At 49.1% G+C, this 16,272-nt stretch overlaps 1 protein-coding gene across 4 annotated transcripts in view; it reads left to right on the forward strand.

Annotated features, from left to right (window-relative positions):
* The window catches only part of CAPZB (capping actin protein of muscle Z-line subunit beta), a 72,529-nt gene extending 58,695 nt beyond the window's left edge, over window positions 1–13,834 (forward strand). For 3 of the 4 annotated variants that reach the window (XM_062622890.1, XM_062622888.1, XM_062622887.1), the window contains exons 6-11: window positions 957–1,098; window positions 1,608–1,724; window positions 8,614–8,679; window positions 10,413–10,489; window positions 11,650–11,762; window positions 13,583–13,834. In XM_062622890.1, coding sequence (XP_062478874.1) covers window positions 957–1,098; window positions 1,608–1,724; window positions 8,614–8,679; window positions 10,413–10,489; window positions 11,650–11,752 — 505 coding nt within the window. In that variant the 3' untranslated portion in view covers window positions 11,753–11,762; window positions 13,583–13,834. The remainder of the gene's footprint in view (window positions 1–956; window positions 1,099–1,607; window positions 1,725–8,613; window positions 8,680–10,412; window positions 10,490–11,649; window positions 11,763–13,582) is intronic. The other variant, XM_062622889.1, reaches the window with a different exon arrangement.
* The last annotated feature ends 2,438 nt before the right edge of the window (window positions 13,835–16,272 follow it).

Here is a 16,272-nt window from a genome sequence, read left to right on the forward strand (position 1 = left end):
ATGAATTCTCAGGTGTCCCGTGAGCCTTACATACAGAACAGCAGCAAGTGCTCAGAACAGAAATGTCTGGCTACTGAAACCTTGCATCACTCATCTGCTGGCTCAGCTGAAGTTGCCTCTCCTCCTTCCCTTGCCCCTTCGCAGGAGATGGTGCTTCTTGTGCATCTTTCTCCCAGTGGTGTTGGGTGGTTTACTGTTGTTTCAGAGTGCATCTTCCGTCTGGCACATGGGACGCCTCACACCACTGTTACAAAGGAGAAGTGAGGCTCTGCAGAGGTCATGGCATTGCTAGTTTTCTAAGAGTGTGCTTTTTGTTAACAGAAACCTGAGCTTTAGGGAGTCCAGCTTCTTTTCTGTTGTATCCAAAGCTGGAATAACACCGAAACCTCCACAGCATCCCTTCGTTTCGAAGAACCTTGGGTTCAGTTCAGCTCTATTTGCAATAAATCAGTAACTCGGCTTCACGCAAAGCTGTGTGGCAGCAGCACAAAGCTGCTTGCTCCCTTTTGTCTCAGTTAGCAGACTTGGTTGTAAAGAACTTCCAGGCTTTCCCAACAGAGAGAGAAAATAGCGGGGAGGAAGGCCCGACCTGTAAAATAAAGCCTTACTCTCAGCCTACTTTGTAGTCGTGCTTTTACCGGCTGCTGTAGTTAATTGGAATCAGAGGAGCTGTTTGCTCAAGTACTGGAGGAATCTGTAACTAGCTCTGGTCCTCAGCAGGCTTTTATCCTCCTTCAGAGAAACGTCCAGGAGTTTGTAAGGCAAGGCTCTGTATTGTGAAAGGACTCCAGCTGCGGTGTTTGCAGGTGTGTAACTGCTGAGAGGGTGCTGCCGTAAAAGCAGGAAAACTCTTTCCTAGGATATAGAGATTCTGCTTATTTAAGACTATTATTGATATCTGACTCTGGCTGGGATCCTGCTTACTTCTAACGTGCATATTGCATTGCATCCCGCAGGTATTTTGAAGGTGGAGTCTCCTCTGTCTACCTCTGGGATCTGGATCATGGCTTTGCCGGGGTGATCCTCATTAAGAAAGCTGGAGATGGATCAAAGAAGATAAAGGGATGCTGGGATTCCATCCACGTGGTGGAGGTTCAGGTACAGCCTCTGGGGTAGCTGATACACCCAAGTGCAAACAAACACCAGTTAATTCCAGCCTGTCGAAGAGCACAGGTGTTCTGCTGAACAATGCAATATTGTCTGAGGGGCTGTGGCTGCTTTCCCCTGTTAATTTCTGGATATTCCCTGGAGCTATTTGGATAGAGATAAGTCAGGGCTGTAATCAAAAAGAATCCCAGAAGAATTGGAAGTATGTTACTTTCTGTGCATGTGAGCCTGAGATTATAGATATTTTTTTTAACATAAAGGCCTACAGATAGATATCACTAATGAGGTAATAAAGCCAAGGTAATGGGAGGTGAGATTGCTCCAACTAGATTTGCCTTGGAAAATTAGGGGAATGTGCACACTTCTTTCTAGGAAACAGGCTGTGCTGTGTGAGTGAGGTTACATACCCGTCCTAGTGCTTGTGGGGTCTGCAGGGCCAGCCACCAGCTAGGCTGGGGAGGGATTTTAACCTTTTTGTCTCTATCCCTTTTGTTATCCAGGAGAAATCCAGCGGTCGTACTGCTCATTACAAGCTGACCTCCACAGTGATGCTGTGGCTGCAGACTAATAAAACTGGTTCTGGTACTATGAACCTTGGAGGGAGCCTCACCAGACAGGTACGCCTCTATATTGGCATGAGAGGATGCTGCAGCCCCCAGGCATGCCTTCCCTTCTTTATGTCCCCAGTAGCCCCAGTGAGGCCCAGAAAGTTGCTTTTGTGAGGTGTTGTATAAAGATCTCTTCTCCTGCTGTGTGTGCAGCCCCGTGAAACAGTGAATACATAAGTGTGTGATTACAGGGAAGCCCCTTGAACTTTGCTTTGGTGGCAGTATAGCTTTCAATTAAACATAGAGAACATTCAGTAGGAGTTTGAACTTGCTTTTAAGTCTTCATTTGTCCTTTGGTATTCCCATGTTTTTATACTTTGATATGCATTACCCGGACAGTTTTATTTGTAAGATTTGCCCACTTTCTCACTGGAAGATTCCAATAGGATTATAAAAATCCAAGATGACCTTTTCTGTTAGGTCTCTCTTTGAAAAGCCTTCAACAAGCCTCTGTTTTGCATTGACTGTAGGATTCTTCTGCTCTTCAAGACATCAGTTATTTTTTAGTATCCTTCATCAGTATTTTCTTCCTGCAGTACGAAGACTCTGATTTATAAAATCTCTTGAAGAGGAAGAAAAGAATCTCTTCTAAACATCTGGGGTTTGTGCCAGTGTTACTTCAGCTTCCTCTTGAGAGCTCTGCTTTTGGCAGGGAAGGTGCCAGGCTGGTGACTGTTGAGGCAGTGCTGCTGTCTCAGGCTCTGGCAGGCAGGATCTGCTGGGCTTGACTTCCCTGGGTGAGGGTGCTTCTGCCCCAGCCACCTGCCAGAGGAGGCCATCTCCCTGCCTCATGCTGCTGATGAAGTGTGGCTGCTTAAGATGTGGGCTGTGGAAATCAGTGGCTGGAGCAGGGTAATAAACTGTGGAGGACAGAAGGCATATTGTATGGTCATGAGTGACTGGAGAGATTGGCAGTAGCTAAAACTCCTTTATGAGACTTCCCAGGGCAGGCTGTTGCTCTCGATACAAAGGACAATGAAGACTCTGTTAAACACCTCATGTTCTTGTACAGGTTTGAGGCCCGAGGAGGAAAGAAGGCTCTGTGATTGCAGAGAGGAACCAGGATTGTGTTAGTATTGCAGCTGCAGCAGCTTGCCCTAGACCTGCGGGATGTTTCTTTCCACGTGGTTGATTTCCAGAAGAAGCTGATGGAAAAGCAGGCAGGGATGAGGCGTGTGGAGGTGGTTTGGAGCATTGCAAAGCTTTGCAGTAGTTACACCCGAGTTATGGTGACCCGGACAAATACTTAATCGCAGGCCTCCCTAATGCTTGAAATCATAGCTGTGAAGTGGAGGCCAAGGGCTTGACTCTGGCCATGGCCTTATGGTGCACAAGAGCTGTGCCAAGGAAAACAAGAGCCTGTTGAGAATGGGTGTCCTCAGTACACCTTGGCCTGAACTGCTTTAGGCCTTGTTTAGTTTGACTTTCGCTCTCTAAGCTTCAGCAGGGAGATTCATGCTTCTGTCATCATTTAACAGCAGAGCATTTCATTCATATGTGATGCATTAAAGCAGGGGCCTGCTTCCAATGGAAGTATCCATAAAAAAGCCACTGGGGTAATGATGCGCTGCTTCTACACAAACAATGGAAACTTGACTTTCAGAGTGGAGCTTTGGGCTGGAGATTTTCTGTCTGTGGATGTCATAGGAGGCTTAAGGGGACAGAATCCACAGCAAAACCTTCATGGTGCCTTGAGCTGTGCTATGGGAGGAGGAGGTGTTTGTCCTGAGCCATTTATTTAGCTGTAGCTGGACTAAACTTCGCTGTAAATCCAGTTTGCTACATCACCTAAGGACAGCAGGGGTTATATTTTACTTTCTGGTAGGCTTTTTGTAGAGTCTGCAGCAAACTTAGGCTCCAAAAGTAGGTTTTAGTTATCTCTTGATTGCTGTGGTCCAGTTTTACCTGGATGACACCAGTAATCTGATCTCCTGACCACAGTTTTGTCCATGGGAAATTGTCCATGGTTTTGGTCAACTCAGCATTTGAGCTCCTTGCCCACCTTTGATCCTGCAATGTGAACAGCAGATGTCCTTGTGTTTCAGTGGAAGCTTTTGAAGTGTTCACAAGCGTTGTAATATCCTGGCTTATAAACTGGTGGCAGAGAGAACCTTTGAGTGCTTTGAAAGGGAACTCTGTTGAGAGCCATTACTTTGAAATCAGTTTTGCCTCGTGGCTGCAAATCGGGCACCTCCTGAGTGGTGACTGGAGTGATGGCTGGGAGCAGGCGCAGAGAACAGCTCATGGAATGCCTCCTGATTCCCCACCTCTGCAAGGCACGGAGAGCTGGGCATGGCTGACACTGAAATGCTGTGGGAAGCATTTGCAGCTTCAGGTGGAAACACTTGCTCCATAACTGCCCTTCCTGATGTCTGCACATTACACCTGGCCCAAGTAATTGAGGTCTGTGCATGGACAGTGTGGTAGAGCTCAGCTGGGGTCTGCAAGTTTGAGAACAGTGATTTCTAGACGCTGCTGTCGTTTCCCACCACTGAAGTACCCTTGTCCTGCACAGACACAAACAGAGGGAGGTTTGGTACCTCTGTCAAGGCTGTTTGGAAGAACTTGGCTTTGCATTTCTTGAATATCCCCAGACTCTTGTTCCTGCGAGGCTTCCACTGAGGCCATTCCTCAGTGCTGCACCGAGTGGCTAACAGTGATTCTTGTCTCCCTCCAGGACACCAGGTATCTGTTCTTACACCTTGATGGTGGCCATGTGATGTTATGTGCTGGGTAGATACTACTTGGAGGCCATGTCCCTAGACTTTGTCTACTCATGGCACTGAGAAGTGACACATCCCTTCCAGTTCATCAAACTACTACTTTTCAGTGGGTATCCCATGCAGTGGTTCGTGTGCTACTACAGGAGTTGTCTCTGCCTTTGTTTATAGGGGGAAAGTAGCTGTACGAGCATTTTATGTTTGTAAGTGGCCAGAATAAGTAAAGAGGGAGAACCACAGTAGGTGGAGGACTTGGCCACTTTGGGGAAGTTGTAAATCTTTGTGTAGCTTTCATTTACTTTACCTGATGGTTTTGGAATTGGGATAGAGAAGGAGCAAAGTGTTCCACACCGTCTGCCTCGATGAGGGGCCCCGGGTGGACGTGTTCTATATCTGAAGGAAAAGGACAGGACCTGCTCCCTTCTATTTACCACAAAGGGAGAAGTGCTCAAGGGAAATGAGGAATGGCAGCAGCCTTTCGGTTACCTTGCACATTCTCCAGTGGCTGCAGGTAACTGCCCTGCTCCTGATTGAAGCCAGATGCTTGGCAGATGGGTTTCTCCCTGACAGACATTATGGTCCCGTCCTCTCTGTGTACATTGGAATCACTTGTGTCATTTGCCGTGGCTCTGCGTTGCTTTGGCTCAGTTTGGAGGTTTTGAGGCTGCACTTTAAGGTAAGAGCAGCTGGATGATCCGGTTTCCTTTCATGCAAAGTAGACGTAGCATTCCCGTTCTCTGGCAAAGAGTCAAAACTGCACTTTGTGGGGCAGATTTCGGCAGCCCCCTCCTTGAAAGCAAGGCTTAGCAGGTGCCTTTCGGGGGCCTGGCTGGGCACAAAGAACCTGTGTGTGTTTCCTTCAGCACCGTGACCATTGTGAGGAAGTTCAGGTTTGCTGAGGAAGAAGCTGGCTCCAAACCTATCGTTTATTTACCCCCGGAGGTGTGGAAAGGGGAGGATATAAAGCAGGGGGGAGTGAAGCCTGGGCTGTCACATTAAACCAGCACAGATGGGTGTTGATTTTCCTGCTTGAAATGCTCTCTAGCGAAGGTGGAACATTCTGCAGGGCTGGATGAAGGCTGCTCTGTTGCAGCCTGAGCTCTCCCTGCGCTCAGGAAGATGTGCCCTGTGCTCTGTTAGTGCTCCATAAAACACCAGCAGAGACATTCTGCCATTTATCATAATAGGTAAATCCCCTGCGGCTTGTGCTCTGCAATTAGGAGAGCCATATATTTTCATCAAGTTGAGCTTTCATGTTAGGTCTGTCCCACCGACTTCCAGATGTGAGAGTGTGAGTTGAGTCGGGGAGTGTTTTCCTACCAGAGGGATCTTCCAGTTGTAGCTGTTGCAATCCTTAAGCTCCTCTTCATCGGTTGTCCAGGTTCCTGGAAGCACTGTCTCTTTCACTGCTAACTGAGCAGTGTTTTGGGGTGCAGGATAGCAGGGATGAACTGAACAGTAATTGTCCAGGGAGTTATTTCTGCCTCACATGAACATCCATATAATCAGTTCTATAATGACTGCTTTAGAAAAAGAGAGAGTAGAAGAGTTGAACATCTCTGGACTTAGTGGCATCCAAAGCTGATGTTGCATTCCCAGATTTCCTCCTGGTTTTGCTGGGACAATTTGGTAAAGGATGTGGGATAACCTTGGTTACACCGAATAAATACCCACGAGAGGGTGAGGTAAGTTCTCAGCTGATTTCTACAAAGCTGCAAGCCCTGTATAGCTCACAACCTGCATTTATCTTGTTACAGTTTGAACTAAGAGTGGGAGAGGCAGGGCCAGATTTTGCCTTGCTGATATCCAAATAATTCCACATATTTTCCACCTGGAGACCGGAGCCTGCCCCACTGCCTGTGGCCTGGGAGCCTTTGGCTCACACTCCCTGTTTATGTTTCCTTAAAGAGATTCCATGTTGCTCCGTGGCCAGAGCAGCTGTGGCTGTTGTCAGTGCTTCACAGCAAAATGGTGGATGAGTTTCCTTCTTATCTTCCTGATATTTTTAGATGCTTTTATGATGAAGCAAAGCGTTTTCTCCAACGGAACTTTCTCTCTTCGTCCTAACTCCTCCTCCAAATCACATCTATGGAAAGCCCAAACAGCTGCTCTGTTCCATGCAGGAAACATCCAAAGTGACCAGCCAGCCATCGAGAGCTTAATATACCCAGCAGAGTGAGCTTCCCTCTAAGTCAGACTTGCAGCAGATGGCTGGGAAGTGAGGCGAGGAAGCCAAGCAGTGTATCTCGATCGGGAGAGGAGCGGCTCAGCCGTGCGCATTGGACTTGGCTCCTTAGCATCAGGGTTTTGGCTGAGCTCTACAGCAGATGGGGAGTGACAGTGGGGAGATGGGCTGCTTGTTAACATCAACTTCCAGAGTGGAATTTCCCCCTAAAGCAAATTAACCCCTTTATTGAAGCAGCTATAGACTTTCTGCTCTAGGTCTGGGTGCGGAAGGAGCCTTTAAAGCCCCCACCAACTGCTGTTTGGATAAGATGACTGCTTACTGACTCCAGACTCCATGAAAACAGCCTCTTGGAACATCTGGGCTCCCACAGCACATGAAAATGTTTTCCTTCTGGCAGCAGTTTTTATGGAGATGTAATAATAGATGTTTTGCAAGAAGATCAAATCATTCTAATTTCAGATTCTGCTTCTCACCATTGAGCTCGGCCTGCCCAGGTGTGGAGGACACTCAGTAGGGAGCCTGTGGAAGTAAATGGGCCCCTGCCCCAGCTCTGGGCCGTTTGCTGATAGCTCTGTCCTCCCCACAGCACGTTCACGTGTGTGTGTGTAGCTCAGAGGTTGCTCTCCAGGCAGGATGTGTCCATGCCGTGTAAACAAGCTGACTGCAATCTAAAGGAGAAATGAAACGTCCTTGTTCTCTTCTCCCCCCCCTCTTCTAGGCTATCTTTTGCCTTGAGGGTTCCAACTAAATTACATGCTTCCCCAAGCCTGTTAGAGACTTGGCTTATGAGAAGAAACCTGTAGCTGGCCCAGATTTTTCAGCTCTACCCTGAGGGAAGGATGTGAACAGATGGATACGGGAATCCAGTGGGATTAGTAAAACCCTTTGAAGCCTGTTCTTCCCACTGCATTTTTCTCCTGGTTTTGTTTTTGTGCCACCTCAGCACATTTTGGATCAGTCGAGGTTCCTGGGACTGGTGTTCATTGGTCAACAGCTTGTCCATGTCCAGCCAGAATGACCTGGGGAAGACAGTCTTTTCCTTAGCAGTATCGTGGACGGTCAGCCAAGGCCACGAGGGATGTGTTATGGGGCAAAGTAGGATAGAAATAAAGCAACCGCTGCATTCTGCAGAGCCAGCTCCCAGGTTGTGATCTTAGGGGTCACCCAGTTCAGCTCCCTGCCTTTGTTCAGCCACAGCACGGTGTCATTATACACTTACATTGATCCCCCTCTGAACTTCTACTGCAAAAGGCAAGTCTGCTGCTTTCCCCCCACTCGCTGCTTTGTGCCTCCTTCCCCCTCAGAGCTAAATGTTGGTTCAGCTTTTTGGTCTGAAAAGAACTGCAAAGCATCACGTTTCTCTTTCCATAACGCTGCAGCAGTTGAAATCCTCACCAGTGTGGCAGGGAGTTGTGGGGTTTGTATTCTCTGCACCTTCCTTCTCCACTGGCAGGTAAGTAATGTCTAAGGAGGAGTGTTTTGCCAGGAGATGCTGAGAATGGAGAATGTCCCCAGCGTGTGGTGGGAAGTAGCATTTGAGGCAACGATGAAGAGATGCAGCTGGTTTTGTAGGGGTAGTTCACATCTGTTACACTGCCTGCCCCATCCTCGCGTGTGTCTCGTCACCAACAACCTTGTTTTCATATCCCCATGCTGTGCTGCTGCGTGTTCCGTGTTCACTATCACAGATTTCCTGCAGCCCCTTAGTGTAGGTAGGGGCTGACAGTGTTGTAGGGCCTGTCTGCAGCAGGGATCTGCAGCAGGGATCACTTTGGTTCCTGGGGTTTATTGCACTACGTTTCTGTTACCAACATGTGAGACTGTTGAATGCTGGGAAACTCTCAGTAGGTTTCGCATCTGTTTGTGCATAAAGAAGTTACTCCAGGATTTGAGACCCACTTGTTCCATCCCTTCCCTTGCTAAGGGAAGCTGGTGTGCAGCCACTGCCACATTTCCATGTTCTCAATGGATCTGTGTCCTTCCTTTCTAGATGGAGAAAGATGAGACTGTGAGTGACTCCTCTCCGCACATAGCCAATATCGGACGCTTGGTAGAGGTGAGTGCTGTGAAACCACTTCAGCTTCAGCCTGCTGCAGGTTCTCTTGCCTGTATTTGGTCCTGTCATAGAACCATGGAATGGTTTGGGTTGGAAGGGACCTTAAAGCTCCTCCAGCTCCAACCCCTGCCACGGGCAGGGACCCCTTCCACTAGAGCAGCTTGCTCCAAGCCCCGGTGTCCAACCTGGCCTTAAACACTGCCAGGGATGGGGCAGCCTCAGCTTCTCTGGGCACCCTGTGCCAGCGCCTCAGCACCCTCACAGGGAAGAGCTTCTGCCTAAGAGCTCATCTCAGTCTCCCCTCTGGCAGGTTAAAGCCATTCCCCTTGGCCTGTCCCTACAGGCCCTTGTCCAAAGCCCCTCTCCAGGTCCTGTGCCTTAGAATTTTGTTGCCTTTGTCTTTACAAACAAGTTATTTCTGTTGTATCAAGTCTGATGGTTTGCATGCTGCTCAGTGTGTGAGGGATCAGTATTTCTCCTATCAGGGCTTCCAGCCATTTGCATTTGTAGATACAAACCCACTGCTCAGCACTTTGTCTCCTGTATGTGTAGTAGAAGTAGTTAACAGTTTCCAACCCCCGTGTTTGTTCTACAGTCACTTTTGGGTGGCATTATTTAAGTCAAGCTTTGTTGCACAGGCCCACCCCTTTCCCTGACGGTTCAGAGTGTATCAAGTGCTCATTAAATCCACTGGAGCGGGTTTAGCACTTGATTTTATGGCTGCTGTCAGCTGTGGATGTTCAGATGATGACTGAAGGTGTCACCTACCCAGAAGGGCTTTGCTGCAACACTGTTTTGCTGTCTCATTGCACTGTCCTGTGTGGTGGTGCTGGATTTCCAGAAGGAACTAGGAAGCGAAAGGGGGCAGGAATTTCTTTGTCAGTCCCAAGTTTTTGGCTTGAAGGAAAGTGACTCAATGAAAAACTGCTCCTTATTTGCAGGATCTTTCCCAAAACTGTTTGCCATGGCACAAAACAACTGACCTGGTGGCTGTGCTGAATGGCTGACTGGGGATGGCCACTTCCAGGCTGTTCAGTGCCAGGAAATTACAGAGCAAGGTGGGGATGAAATCCATTCCCCTTTTCTGCAGCTCAGTGCACATAAGTGATACCTGGAGAGCAGCTGCCCTCTCGTGGTGCACAAGGATTTGCTGTAGTCTGGAGTAATGGCTGGGAGGAGAAGGCAGAAACAGAGCTGAGCTTTCATTCCTTTGGTAAGAGCAGAGAGAGAGGCTTGTGAGAATTTAGATAGTAGGAATACACTGGGCTGAAGTCAAGTGTATAGAGCAGCTCCAGTGCCTAAAGGGGCTGCAGGAAAGCTGGAGAGGGGCTTTGGGCAAGGGCCTATAGGGACAGGGCAAGGGGAATGGCTTTAACCTGCCCGAGGGGAGACTGAGATGAGCTCTTAGGCAGAAGCTCTTCCCTGTGAGGGTGCTGAGGCGCTGGCACAGGGTGCCCAGAGAAGCTGTGGCTGCCCCATCCCTGGCAGTGTTCAAGGCCAGGTTGGACACAGGGGCTTGGAGCAAGCTGCTCTAGTGGAAGGGGTCCCTGCCCGTGGCAGGGACTGGAGCTGGATGAGCTTTAAGCTCCCTTCAACCCAAACCAGTCTGGGATTCCAAGATGAAGTGTGGTACCTCAAGACGAATGCATGCGATGCACAGAAGAGTGTGGGGGCCCTGGTCCTGAGAACAAAGGACCTCACTGAACGTTTGGTTTCTTCCTTTTCCTTTCTAGGACATGGAAAACAAAATCAGAAGTACACTGAATGAGATTTATTTTGGAAAAACAAAGGACATCGTGAATGGGCTGAGGTAAGGGGCTTCCAGCTGCCCACTGAACACTCTGCTTCCCACAGGGCCCATGGCACCACCCCTGCCAAGCACCGATCTGCTTTTGCTCTCCTACACAGCTTTGTCATGTCCCTCATTGTCCACCTCCCTGTGCTTTGGAAGCATGATTTCTTGTGTGGTTTATGGAACACTTCTACCTTGTAGCTATAGATCTGAAGTGATGTTTTAATCCTTTGTTCCCTCAGCAGGAAGGAAGCAGCCCACTTGGCCACACTTGTATTTCAGGATTACTTTTAATGAGGAGTTTTACTTTTCACAGTTGAAAGCTGTGCTTAACTTCTCACTTCTCTTTCTACTCTTCTCAGAAGCAGCCAGGTTGGTCCCAGGGCTGTAACGTTAATGGTTTGTGGTATTTAGACTTTGTTTTAAGCACTGTGCCTCTCTCAAAACCACTGGTCAAAACACAGTGTCCAGGTGAAGCAAATAAATCCCCATGGCCTTTCTGTAAGGAACCTGTGCTCTGCTTGTCAACCCCTGCTCACTTCTGGTCAGGAAATCCCAAGCTGGTAGTTGTGATGCCAGATGATTTGCTTTCAGACTGCAGCTACACCTCCAAGCACAGTGTGGTGATGTGGAGTTCACACCTCCGTGTGCTGCCCCGCTCTCACATCCTGAAATGTGGAAGAAGATGGAATAATGGTGCTGATTAAATATTGTGCTGCCTTTGCAGCAGCATGGGCAGGGGAGATGAGGGTGTCTGAGAGAGCAGCTAGGCTGGGGTTTTCCTCCAAGCCCAGCTTTCAGGACAGGCCTCTCTTTTCATTTGTGGTGTGCAGGGGGTTCGCCAGGAGGCATTTATGAACATTAAATGTGTACCAGAGTCCTTTTCCTTGTGAACGTTGCCAGAAGCTTTTGGAATTGAATCTGTTTCCTGTGTCTCCCCATGGCTCAGTTTGAGTCGTGGCACTCTGTGCAGCGGTGGGATGATCAGCTCAGCGCTGGTAATGCACAGAGCATCCACCTCTTTCTCTTGCCTTTTCCCTGTTCCTTCTAACCTTTGTATTTCCACTCGTTCCTCCCGAGTGTGCTCTTTGGTTTCCAGAATAGTAGCTCTGTTACTGAGTTCTTCTGACTGTTCTTCTCCCTGTTTACCTCCCTCGTTTCTGAACTGCTCTCTGTAGATCTGTTGATGCTATCCCCGACAACCAAAAGTATAAGCAGTTGCAGAGGGAGCTTTCTCAAGTGTTGACCCAGCGCCAGATCTACATCCAGCCTGATAACTAAAGCACTCCAGGTACCCCCTGCCTGTGCGGTGACAACCAGCACTAAACCAGGACTCACCAGCCAAGACCTCTGCATGATAACCCAGACCAGAACTAACCCCTAACTCCCGCAGACTGAGCAACGACGTCCGAGCCGTGCTTCACCCAAGGGTTGTTTCCTAATACAGCCAACTAAACGCTGTGATTTTGGATGTTGGAGATGTTGCTCCACTTGAGTAACATCTGGAATGTCACGCTCTGGGATGTGGCAGGATTTAGCACTTGGCACTCTTAGCTTGGGAGCAAGGAAGGAGCATGTGGTCACATCCCCAAAGTGGCGTTAGCTTGGAGTGATTCGATCCAGGATCCCTGGGACTCTGTCCCTTGTTACACCATTTCAGTGAAGAAACTCCTGGTAATCTGAGCATCCTCCCTGCAGGAAGGAGTGAAATCCTGGAACTCTCACAATTTGGGGAGGGGGGGGACACGACCCAAAATCGAGTGTTACCCCCCCATGACTCCTGAGTAAACGTGAGCTCACGCCATATGCACGTCCCTGTTTGCCTGGTGCATCTTGAATCCCTTGGAGCTTGGAAATCCCATCCTGGTCAAGCTCTATGAAACATTTTGAGTCTCTGCTTTGTGCTCTGAAGGGCTTTGTTCCTGTGCTCACATTTGCTCCGGAGCTCTCAATGTCCAGCGGTGACTAACCCTGAGCCACTTTCACCTTCCACTCCATAATGAGTTGCAGATGTTGTCTTAAACACGTTAAGCTGACGAAGGGAAAAATGCTCTTATTTGTTGATAATGGCCAAGAACCACTTCTTCAGCCTGTGACAAATGCAAATAGCAAATGTATATATTTTTATTAAAGCAGTAGAATTCTCCAGAGACAAGAGAATGGAAATAGTGTTACAAAACTGTTAGGAAAACAACTGCCACAAAGAGCAGCCGTGTTTACAGGAGCAGCATCCAGGGAAATAAGGTAGCTTTGAGTCCTGGAAGGGGGGCGAGATAGGGTCTGTGTGGGGAGAAATCCTACCAAATCCTGACCACTTCTGTGGGAGCAGCTCCTGAAAGGTCCAGTAGTGTTAGTCTATCGATGAGCATATTGAAAAGGGCTTTGAAAAGTGGGCATTTCCTCCTGTCCCATTGAAAACAGAGGTTCCTGCACAGCTCTTCCAGGGCAGTGAGCCAAGATGACTCCTAAAGGATGTTGTTTTTCTTCCACAACCAAACCCAGAGCAACAGGGAACCCCTGCCATAGCCTTGCTGACAGAATCTCTGTTCTTCAGCTTGCTTTGATTCCCCAGTGCCTGTAGGCAAGGTACAAACTGGAAAAGGCAATTTGGGAACAGGAACTCCCCCTGGTGAAGCCACGGGAGGGAGGTTTTGCTGCGGCTGCCGGACCCTGGGTGAACAGTCTGCAAAGGGCTCAGGAGCTGCCCTGAGCCTTCTCCCCTTCCTGGGGTGAGGCTGGGTTTTCTCTGCCTTCCCATCGTGGTCCTTTGGCGAGCAGGAGCGCTAACACCCTTCGCTGGTGGGACACTGGGGCTTTTCCAAGCTCTAACACAACCCAGACCTGGGAATCTCCCTCCAGCAGCTGGAGGCTGAGCGGAACCGCTGGGGCAGCGCGTGTCTCTTGGTGCCATTCTTGCTGGAGTGACGTTTGCTTTGATATTCTCACTGGAGTGTTCACTTTGCCTTCTGCTTCCCTTGGTAAACCAGGTGCGCTGAGGTCGGTGTCCGCTGAGCCGGGTTGAGGTGCTTCTCCTTCCTCCTGCCCCACGTGCCAGGAGAACCTGGAGCCACCTCCTCTGGCCTCTGACTCGCGTCTCCTTCTTCCCTGCAGGTCTGTGCAGACTTTTGCAGACAAATCAAAACAAGAAGCTCTTAAAAACGACCTGGTGGAGGCTTTGAAGAGAAAGCAGCAAAGTTAAAGTCCTCTCCATGCTAACAAGACATGCCATGCACTCGTTAGATTCCTTTCTTAGAGAACTCATCCCCCCCCTTTGCCCTTTTCTGTTCTGTCACGTCACGATTTGCATTCAGTACTACCCATGCAACGCCATCTCCTCCCCATGAATAAAGCTGTACAAACTTTTTCAGTCTCTGAGGCCTACTTTGCACCACGTTTTACTCTTGAGACCTTAGGCTATGTCTGTAGAAGTCCATGTATTTTTTTTCCCCCCTTTCTCCTCTTCCACCTTCCCCCCCTCCTCCCCATCTATATGCATAACCACGGATCATTGTTTGTCTTCTCCTCCCCTCCTCCTGCCTTTTGTTACATTGGTGTACAAAATGTAAAACAAGAATTTATTAAATACTGTGGTGTGTGAAAGAAGAACTGGAAAAAAGGAAAAAAAAAGACTAATAAATCTATTCCACGTATGTCTGGGGCTGGGCACAGGGGATGGCTGCCGGGAGGGAGGGAGGGAGGGGAGAGAGGGTGTTCTCGGGGTTGTACTGTACTGAGTAAACCCGTTGCAAGGAGATGTTGATGAGGAGACCTGCTGAGAGCTCTGCTCTTCCAGAGCCTGGTTCCGAGGCGCTTTTCTGTCAATTTTTATGGAATGCAAAAAAAAAAGGGGTTTCTTTTTGGTTTGATTTGGGGTTTGGTTTTATTTTTTTTTTGTAAAGCTTAAATCGAATCCACATCTGAGATTGAGCCTCCATAGAAAAACCAGAAAAAAAGAGAAAAAAAAGACTAAAATGACAATAAAAAAACCTCCCAGGAAGCAGTGTGTGTGCCACTGGTGTCCTTCTTATTTCTCTTCCCTTCCTTACAGGGTAACTTGGGGGTTGCGCTGGCAACGCTCTTCTGCAGTGCCTGAGGCCATCATTGGGGCTGAGGTAGGTGTATGGGGCTTGAAAACTATGGCAAAATTCAGTAATCCATCAGCCTCTCTTTATCTGGCCATGGAAAGTGGCTTTTTTCCCCTTTTTTCTCATCTCCAGATGAGCTGAAACTTGTTTGTTTTAACGAGGGTGGAATGTCCTGCTCCCCATAGGTGTAGCTGCATCACTCACCAGCCTGATGCCCTTCCAGGATGCTGGCACTGGGATGTCAGCATCCCGTGGCTGGGATTGGCACTTCCAGCATCCGGCAAACATGGGACAGATGGATTTAGGGAAGGATTAGTCCAGCGTTGCTGGGTCTGTTCTAAATGGCTGGGGGGGGAACCCATGTGCCAGAGCATTCCAGTTCACTTGGCAGCTTGAGGTGGGGGCTTCCAGCCACTGGTGCTTGCCCAGAAGCTCCTCAGGTTGGGTCCCTGTCAGTTGTGAGCCTCGTGTAGACTTCCCCCTCCATAAGCACGTGGTGGGACCCTGCCTGGCTCCCATCTGCTGTGGTCACAACTGAACCTGGTGAACCCAAGGCAGCAAATACCTGTGGGGCTCTTCCTGCACGTGGAACAGTGGAGTTTGCCTCTGGGTGAACCTGTGCAAAGTGAGACCTGGCACTGCTATTGATTAATGTGCTCTAATGTTGCTTTTCCAGTGCAACCCGTTTCACATCCACACCTCTGCAGGGGGTTATGCAGTGTTCACTCGGGGGCCTCTGCTCTGCAGCACAGCTCACACAGGTCAGGTTGCTCCAAGCCCTGTCCAGCCTTGTTCCTTTCTCTTCTCAAAGCCACTGATGGTTTGTGCCTCCTCTTGTCTAAGTTTCCCTGTGCAGAACCTGCAGGTCCCAGCTCTGTGCAGGACCGGGCTGTTACAGCCTCAGAGGGAGGGGAACCTCAGCCAGAGGCTCCTTGTGACACCAGTTTCCACTCACCGCTACCTCGATGGCTGCTGGGGCATTAACTCCCCTGCCCCGTGCAGCAGCAGCCACCCACCTCGTGCCATGCTCCCCAGCCTGAGGGAAAGAAACAGGAAATCAGCTTTGTCCTTAACCTGTGCTTTGGATGCACCTCTGGGAACAAACTGGGGGGTTTGTATATATATACATAAAAATATATATATATGTGTATATTTACCTCTTATGTTAGAACATCCTTGTCCAGCACTAAGAAAAGCCTCGGTGAAGCAGGGCAGTTAGTATTGTGAGTGGCAGAAATGTGGCTCTTTGTTTTAGCCAGACCCTCCCCAGCATTCCAGAGCTGAGGCTAAAACCCCTCCTTGGATAGAGGCAAGCCCCAGGGTCTTTGTAATGAATTGAGGTCTAATAAGCTGTCCTCTCTACCTTGCTTGGAGTCTGCTCCTGGTTTGTGTTAGGGCTGGATGCAGGCTGTTCTGCTGCAATTCCTAGGGAAGGACAGCAAAGGAAATCTTGCTGGCTCAGAGCTGGGGAAGAGCGGAGCAGCTCCAGCGAGCCTGGAGGGGAGAATCATGGATTAATGCTGTGAAAAACCCACCCACTTTGTTCAAGGGGCTCAGAGAGGCTGAAAAATACCTTTTCTTTCCAAAACCACATTGGCAGCTCCAGAGATGGGCACAGGAGTGTCTGAATTAACCTGCTGGTGCACTTTGATGGGCACTGGGACTCCCATTCCACATTTGATCTAAGCTGTGCTGTGCAGGCTCAGAGCTGTGGCT

The sequence above is a fragment of the Pezoporus occidentalis genome, unplaced genomic scaffold (genome assembly GCF_034315485.1).
Source record: "Pezoporus occidentalis ecotype Australia unplaced genomic scaffold, CSIRO_AGI_Poc_V1 ctg249, whole genome shotgun sequence".
Lineage (NCBI taxonomy): Eukaryota > Metazoa > Chordata > Aves > Psittaciformes > Psittacidae > Pezoporus > Pezoporus occidentalis.